Here is an 8,960-nt window from a genome sequence, read left to right as displayed (position 1 = left end):
AGCACAACATGGCATTTTCAAACCCCGTAAACTTTTCAACCTACATACATCAACCCACCAATCTATCTCTCCTTTGCCTACAAATCCCATTGATGCATTAAATGATCATAATTGTAAAATGGCCATGAAAGACGAATATGATGCTCTTATTGAAAATAAGACGTGGGAATTAGTTCCTCGTCCCTCTAATGCTAATGTTATTCGAAGTTTGTGGATTTTCAGGCACAAAAAGAAATCTGATGGTTCTTTTGAGCGATACAAAGCTCGGCTTGTAGGTAATGGTGCTAATCAACAATCAGGTGTCTATTGTGGTGAAACTTTCAGCCCTGTCGTCAAACCGGCCACTATTCGCATGGTACTCAGCATTGCATTATCCAAGTCATGGTGTCTTCATCAACTAGATGTCAAGAATGCCTTTTTGCATGGAAATCTTGACGAAACCGTGTATATGCACCAACCTCCTGGATTTCGTAATCCGCAGTATCCTGAGCATGTCTGTCTTCTCAAGAAATCACTTTATGGTCTCAAACAAGCTCCTCGTGCCTGGTACCAAAGATTCACTGACTATGTTGCCAAATTGGGGTTCTCTCATAGTATTTCTGATCACTCTTTATTCATTTATCATCACGGTAATGATACTTCTTATATCCTTCTATATGTGGATGACATAATTCTTATTGCTTCCTCTGATGCTCTTCGTGACTCTATTATGTCTCAACTTAGCTCTGAATTTGCCATGAAGGATTTGGGTCCTTTGATTATTTTTTGGGAATTTCTGTCACTAAACATACAAGTGGTCTTTTTTTTGTCTCAAAAGAAATATGTAGAGGAAATTATAGAACGAGCAGGCATGTCCTCTTGCAAGTCATCACCTACACCAGTCGACACTAAGGCAAAACTCAGTGGCTCTTCTGGGAATCCATATCATGACCCAACCGAGTATCGAAGTCTTGCCGGTGCATTGCAATATTTAACTTTTACAAGTGTGCTTATTCATGCATGACCCTAAAACGCAACATATGTCAGCTCTAAAGCGTATCATTCGGTATATTCACGACACTCTTGATTTTGGCCTTCACTTATATCCCTCCTCTGTTAGCAAATTGGTATCTTACACCGATGTGGATTGGGCTGGTTGCCCAGACACTAGACGATCCACCTCTGGCTATTGTGTTTATCTTGGGGACAATTTGATTTCATGGTCTCCCAAACGCCAACACACTCTTTCTCGGTCTAGTGTAGAAGCCGAGTACCGCGGAGTAGCTAATGTAGTGTCTGAATCTTGTTGGATCAGAAACTTACTATTAGAACTATATTGTCCAGTTACAACAGCAACTCTAGTCTATTGTGATAATGTGAGTGCAGTTTATTTATCCGGCAACCCAGTTCAACATCAACGCACCAAACACATCGAGATGGATATACATTTTGTGCGTGAAAAAGTTGCTCGCGGCCAAGTACGAGTCTTACATGTTCCCTCTCGTTACCAGATTGCTGACATATTTACCAAAGGACTTCCATTGCAACTCTTTGAAGATTTTCGTGATAGTCTCAACATTCATCAACCTCCAGTTTCGACTACGGGGGTGTATTAGACTATTATTGTATTTGATTAGCAATAATTATATTTGATTAGTAATAATTATATTTGATTAGTCAATAATTGTATTTGATGAGTCATGATTGTATAGGAAGCTCTCTTTGTATATAACCTATCACAATGTAATGAAAAGGCAAGGCCTATTATTCTTACACTTAAAATAAACATAAGGACCATATATGCAATTAAGCGTGGACATACTTTTATTTCATAATTTTTAATTGTACAGAAACAACATAGCCATAAGAAACCACCTTTATTATTTGTTAGCCGGGTAAATGGTAAACCATGTTTGAACAAAAGTGAGAATCAATGCGATAAAGGCGGCTAGGAAAGCAATACACGCCCAAGGATTGTTGAAATAGGTGTTAATACCAAGCCCAATCAGAGTCTTGTATTTATTGCAGCAATGCTTGTTTATTTTATCACGAACGTCAAAATATATTTCTGTGTTATCTACCAAGTCCTTACCTATGAGATTAAAAATATTTGCAACTTCCTCGTCACTAGAAAGGCAATGGTGCAAAATCCCTTTCGATCTCAATTCCCTCACATCTTCAGGACAGTCGATGAGTGAGTCGATGAAAGCTACAAAAGAACATACCCCATAATCATTCTCAAAATCAGGACACATCTCGTATGCTGTCAAGTTGAGAAAGGTAGCGATTGTGCTTTCGTCCGCAACCATTTCAGAAAGAGTCAGTTTTGCAGCGAACCAACCATCGAAGAAATCTATATCTGTTGGTCTTCGTGTCGCACTTGGCTCAAGTTTTATTCCCGCAGCTTTTAGATCTTGTATGTTCCTGTATGTCACCGGTTCCCTTGAATTTGTACCTTGATTCTTCTTGTTAGCTTCAGTCTAAGTTTTGATCAAACATGGATGTGATTGTTAAGTAATAATTATGAAGCACATAATGCAAGCTAACACAAGATGTAGATCAAGAGATTGTAACTAACTTGTAGAACAAGTTATTGTATAGCTAGAGTAGCTTAGCTTAGCATAGATCCTAGTTCATGTATATATAGATCATTAGATGCACATTGTATTCATTCAATTCAATAATGAAAGCAATTTTACTTTCAATTCAGTCTTTCTTTTAGATTCTAACAGTGATCATCTTATAATAATAATAATAATAATAATAATAATAATAATAATAATAATAATAATAATAATAAGACAAAATTTCAAAACTATATATACTCCCTCCGTACCAAATTATGAGTCGCTTTAAAAAAAAAATTATTTTCTCTTCTTTCAATTCTTCAATTTATCTTATGGTAAGAAGGGAAGTACATTATTTATAACTTTTTCTAATAATTAAGCTGGTGGACACTTGTAATGGGAGAAAAGTACTAATATATATAGTAATTAATTTGTACCTTAGAAGAAGATTTAGTGAAGAAGATTTTACGCTGAAGATCAAGAAGATGAACGGGTGACTCTGATACAGACTCATTCTGTATTGATAACCAATGACCTTGAATGCGTGACCTCCATATCTGCCTATTGTCTGCTGTGTCCCAATGATGAAATTTGAGGAATTCCTTCATGGTTTCTTTCAATTCAGCATCATTGTCATTTTTCCACAACAGTTTCAGTACAGGATATGGAAGTTGATTCTCCAACAAAATTACATCCATCATTACAAGAATAAGTTGATCAACCTTAATATTCATAGCTTCTGGTTTTCTAAGATCGGCATGCTCCAAGATATGCAGCAGAGAACATCCATCCACGAACAACATCCACGACAACTTTTCTTCAAGGCTAGTGAAGCCTTCTAGAGACTCTTTGGTACCGGTTAAAGCTAAAACATCGTCTGCAAAATGACTTTTTAGTTTGACAATGTTATCTGTAATCTTTTTGTGTAGATCCTGTTCAGTGTCGCTGGTGTTTTCGATGTATTGTGCTGCCCACTTAAGCTTGTACTTCTCTCCTAACTTAAGATTTGCAATTTCATGATGAATTGGACCTACCGACACCAACTTGGGTGTGTAATGCTTTTCTAAATTCTCCCTTTTTCGGAGATATTCTGCCACCCTTTGTATCTTTGGTCGTGAATTTTGGGGTGCTGGCTTTGAGTTTAGTAGCTTCTTAAATTTCTGTTCAAGGGTAATTTGGGATGCCATTTGAAATTCCTGGCACGCAGTGGACAGGTGTTGATCAAGGTGTGTCATCACTTGTCTGTTGTAGACAGATGTTGTTACCGGTGCGCCAACACTTGTCTATAAACAGAGTAAATAACATAAAACAATACAAACAGTAAAGTAAATAACACACAAGAGTTGTTAACCCAGTTCAGCCTAAAGCCTACTCTGGGGGATACCAATCCAGGAATGAAGTCCACTATCAGCAGTATTACTTCGAAGCTAAACTCACCCGTTTACAACTTCTCGCTTAATCACTACCCAATGACACTTCTACCTAGGAACTCCTAGATATGAGACCTCGTCCCAATTCCCACCTTAACAACACAGACAGCGTTGTTATCAACTTCAACGATTACAAAAGGTGGAGACACACTCCTAAGAAAACTAGGATTCACTATTGCTTAAAAGCTTGCGAGCAAATCACCCAACACACTAGAACAATCTCCGTACTTCAAAGCTTAGGAGAAGTTCACACTTACAACTCAATAAACTCAGGTCCTAAGCTTGCATCAATGAGATACAAGAAAGGCTCACAATTAACACTCTAAAATCCCTAAAAACACACGCTTTGTAATAACACGATTTTAGATACTTGAAACCATATGCTTACCTTCGTATTTATAGTAGTAGAACGACTTGGGCTTCAAGACAAAATTAGGGCTTCTAGAACTGCGGCAGCTGTGATATATTTTTGAAAATAATAGTTCTATTTTTGAAACGCAAAATATATTTTCCAAAAATATAATTCCTTTGGAAAATAAAACTAGGGTTTGGGCTGCCTCCTGAAACACATTAAACACGTGCGCCTTCCTCTGTAAGAGACCTTGAAACAATTCTTCAATCAAATCTTCAAAAGATTGAGTAGAAATTAAAAACCGCTAGCTGGCGCGCACAGATACACAGACAGATGTTGTTCCAAAGTGTACCAACATTTGTCACAACACTTGGGGTCAGCACATATGTCTCAACACTTGGCTAAAATATGTTTTTGCAAAATGTAGCCAACATACAAAAACCCAACAATCTCCCCCTTTGGCAAATTTTGGCTAAAACAGTATTAGACCAGTATTCAGAGAGATACAATATTACCTTTCCTTCGAGTCAACATGATCACACAACTAGGAAAAAAAGTAATATATCATAAAACTACTTCCAGGATAGTCAAGTAGCATCAGAGGCAATGCAATAGCGGAATAATCACAACTAGCCTCATGGAACAACACAAGGGAGAAATAAACTCCCAATAGTAGATGCTAAGAAGTAGGAGAAATAAACTCCTAATAGTTTAAAGCGCATTTTCTTCAATATAAGAACAACAGGAAAAATAAATTCCCATAAGACATCTGAGAAAAATAAATTCTCAGTCATAGTGGACAGTGGACTCATTAGTCAGGTGCCATAACACTTGGCACAACATTTGACATCAAATACATTCAGGCGATCAAGAGATACTATCACTCACACTCCCCCTGAATTCATGCATACAAACATCAGATAGAGAAAGAATATTCATTACTCCCCCTCAACACATGCATATTACTCACACTCCCCCTCAATACGAGCATACAAACACTCATAGAACCAGTCACCAGATGTGAGAACATCTGTCTATACACTTGTCACACACACACACACTACTCCCCCTTTTTAGCCATAAATTCTGACAAACATCATGCATAGGAAAACATAGAGTACCAGACAAGAGAATATCAGAGTGCACATATTACAGACCATAGGCACACACAGGTGCTAGAAATCCAGGGCCTTGCCCATAAAAGTAACAACAAAGAAACACCAAAAGTACATCAGAGACAAATAAGAAAACATCAGAAATCATATGGAAGAACTTTCATCAGAGTCCTCCATCACATCCTCAGTGTCATCATCAGAGCCACTAGTTCCTTCACCTTCTTGTCAATCAGGCTCACCCTCAGCAGTCTCAGCAGCTTCCTCAGCCTTGAGGGCCTCAATCACACGATCTATTTTCAGTTTCCTGACCTCAAGAGCTCTGCTTGCTTCAGTCAGATCTGCAATCATATGCTTTCTTGAAAGTACACCAGCCTGGACAGATGTGCCAACACCTGCTGCAACATTTGTCCCATCTAACAACCTCTGCTCAATAACCAACACGCCTTTCCTTTTACAAGGAACATCAGTGCTTCTCAGAATATCTGGGTGTTGCTTGATGACGGATCGTCACACTCTCTAATCCATGCCTATTTTAGCAACATTAAATGCTTTTTAGTAGGTTTTTAGCAATAAATATAAGAGAAATCTAATCATAAGCTTGATTACTTGTTTTGCAAGAAAACAGGAAAAATTGCAGGAAAGTGCTGATTTTCACTACGCTGGGGGCGTAGCCCATCACGCGCCGCGTGATGGAGATCACAGAGAGCCAAGTTGTCACTTTGATCACGCGCGGCGTGATACCTTACCACGCGCGGCGTGAAGCTTGCTCAGGAATTGGATTGCTCTCTGACTTGATCACGCGCGGCGTAGCACTTGACCACGCGCGGCGGGAAGAGAAGAGGAACAACTACGCCGGGGGCGTGGAGCTATCACGCGCGGCGTGAAGATGGCAGAGTTGAAGATCAGAGGCCTCAGGGTTGATCACGCGCCGCGTGATACTGTTACACGCGCGGCGTCGTTGAAGAGATTGCAACCACGCGCGGCGTGATGGATCTGGCGCGCGGCGTGGTTGCGTTCAGTATATATGGTTTCTGCATAATTCTGTTAAAGAGTTGGAAAATTCTGCAATATTCATCCATTCTCTGATTTTGGAAGCATCAAGATCCAGATCAAGGACTTCAAAGGATAGCTCCGAGCACCTCAATAGCATGGATCATCAAGCCATGAAGTTGAAGCGAGGACGCGAAGAAAGCAACATGAGGAGCTGAGCTTCTTTTGGAGGTAGGATCTAGGATAGCTTAGGATGTAGATGAATCTTATGTAATCTGCTTAATTGTAAGGATTTACTCTGTAACAGTGTTTATTCAATGCAATTCTATGTTTAATGCTTTATAATCCTTCATTAGTGTTGTAATGATTTCGAGTTAAGTCACGTGCGAGAGTATTGATTTAATTTCTGAACTGAATTGCATTGAGCACTCGAGTGTTTTCGGTCGAGAGATTGAGACATAGAGTGTAGCGAACGATCGACACGCTTTCATATCATTCGTTGTAGGTAGCTTCCGCCCGAGAGATCGGGGAAGTATCGACAACGAATAGAGTGAATTTTGACAAGAGATTGCGATTCACTAATTTGTCGATCCAGTTGTGAACACTTGAGTAGATTCCTATGATATAGTAGATTGCATGTGGTTTAGCTATAGACTAGGTGATTCCGATGATTCTACCTCGCTTTTCCATTATATTAAAGCACGTTTTCTAACAATTCATCACTCAACATACCCCCAATTTATGTGTATTTCTTGCATAATGTTCATGAACACTATTAGACTAGTTTAATCACACAATCCCTGTGGATCGATATTTTTATTACTACGTGGTAATTCGTTCACTTGCGAAAATTATCCATCATTGCTCAAGGATGATATTGCATAACAGAGTAGGAAGAGCAACTGGCTTCTCAACAGCATAGGTCAGGGCATGGCTTAAGGTTTCTTGAAAGAAATAGGACCCATAATCAAATTTAGCTTTTGTACCCACAGCGTATATGAACTTTCCCAATCCTCTAGCTATATCTCCTGAGTGGGTTGTAGGAACCCAATTGTGTGCAGCTATCCTATTCAAAACAGCATAAAATGGAGAGAGAGAGAAGTTGCATCCAATTTTGCCTTGCTTGGCCATACCTTAATCCTGCCACCTGTGAGGACCTTGCAGACCTCATTGTCTGTGACTTTTAAGGCAGCCACCTCATCAGTACTTCTTTGCAAATATTGGTTAATCACAGTTGGTGAGAATTTTACACACTTTCCACGAACAAAAACTTGCCTGTATTCAGGACTTGCTGGATCATTATAGTTGTCAGCCACATTAATCAAAAACTCTTTGACAAGCCTGTCATAGCACTTGTCCAAACCAACCACAGTTTTCATCAAACCTGCATACTCAAGAGCTTCAACAACACTCGGACATTCAAGAATATCATCTTTTAAATTCCTTTCCAGAGCCAGCCTCCTATGATACACAAATTTCCATCTAGCAGACCCATTCTCCAGATGGAATGATACATTATCCAAGGGAGCATAGGGAACAGATTGAGGGACCTTCTTTCTTCCTATACTCTTCCTAGATGTGTTGCGCAACATCTGTCTCTGGCTCAAAATCAGAATCACTATTTGGTGGAGCTTTCCTTTTCTTAGTCTCAGTTCTAGGAACCACCTTACTGACAGGTTTTGGAGGTCCATAAAGAGTTTTTTTACCAGTATCTTTTCTAGCCTTAGAAGGTTTGGGTGTTTGGACAGGTGTGTTAGCAGTCTCTACACCTTTACCAGCCCTACTTCTAGTCCTCCTAGCCACACTAGCTTCAGAATGTGCAGGAATAGACTTTTCACTCATAGTTGTTTCATTAACAATTATAACCTCAGGATTTTCATTTACAACCTTACCAGGAACAGTTTCTTTATCAGCATCCTTAGGTTGGGGACTCTCATCAGACTCAGAATAGTCCACCATATTTTCCTGTGCCAAAGATGTGGTAACATCTGGCACAACATTTGGCGCATCGCCATGTGTTGCAACACTTGGCGTAACATGAGTCTCAGGAGCAGTTTTCTTGAGAGACTCATCAGCAACATCCTTATTGGTCTCAGTAGAAGTACCAATATTAGCATCAACAACAATATGGGAGTTAAGAACATTTTTCCCCAAATTTTGATTAAGAGAATTCTTACCAGATGCGTCAATATTATCCTCTGCAGCATTATCGACAGGAGTAGGAACATCACTCGATGGTAATGGATCAATATACAGTTCAGACATTGTATAAGCCCTTCTCGATTCAGTTCGCGATTTCTTGCTCTTCTTCTTCGTTTTCTTAATTGAAGCGGAGGGAGATGAAGGATTTGTACTTGTTCGGGATGATTTATCCTTCTTTGCAACTGATTTTCTCCTCATCGTTGGACTTGTGGAAGGTATGGTGTTGAGAGGAATAGCATTTATTACCGTTTGTTGTAGTGATGGAACACCTTCATTCTTCGTTGGTGAGGATTTTGCAGAGTCAGACATGGTGAGTGAAATGAGA

At 39.4% G+C, this 8,960-nt stretch overlaps 1 protein-coding gene across 1 annotated transcript; it reads right to left on the bottom strand.

The window, feature by feature from the left end:
* Positions 1-1,780: 1,780 nt before the first annotated feature.
* On the bottom strand, positions 1,781-8,698 carry LOC123891367. Its single transcript, XM_045941224.1, has 5 exons — positions 8,539-8,698; positions 7,567-7,724; positions 5,753-5,866; positions 2,984-3,742; positions 1,781-2,459 (listed from the first exon to the last, which is right to left on the bottom strand). The coding sequence occupies exons 1-5, from the start codon at positions 8,696-8,698 to the stop codon at positions 1,860-1,862; spliced, it is 1,791 nt and encodes a 596-aa protein (XP_045797180.1). The 3' UTR covers positions 1,781-1,859.
* Between the last annotated feature and the right edge of the window lie 262 nt (positions 8,699-8,960).

This window comes from Trifolium pratense, linkage group LG1 (assembly GCF_020283565.1).
Source record: "Trifolium pratense cultivar HEN17-A07 linkage group LG1, ARS_RC_1.1, whole genome shotgun sequence".
Lineage (NCBI taxonomy): Eukaryota > Viridiplantae > Streptophyta > Magnoliopsida > Fabales > Fabaceae > Trifolium > Trifolium pratense.
The sequence above is the reverse complement of the archived record's forward strand: the minus strand, read 5'-3'. Positions and strand labels throughout refer to the sequence as shown.

Excerpts from the sequence above, each read along its gene's own strand:
- LOC123891367 (XM_045941224.1), bottom strand. The coding sequence starts at position 8,698 with ATGTCTGAACTGTATATTGATCCATTACCATCGAGTGATGTTCCTACT. Across the intron at positions 3,743-5,752 it reads AAGCAAGCAGAGCTCTTGAG|GAATTTCAAATGGCATCCCA; the intron begins GTCAGGAAACTG and ends ACTGCGTGCCAG. Across the intron at positions 2,460-2,983 it reads TCACTAAATCTTCTTCTAAG|ACTGAAGCTAACAAGAAGAA; the intron begins GTACAAATTAAT and ends ATCAAAACTTAG.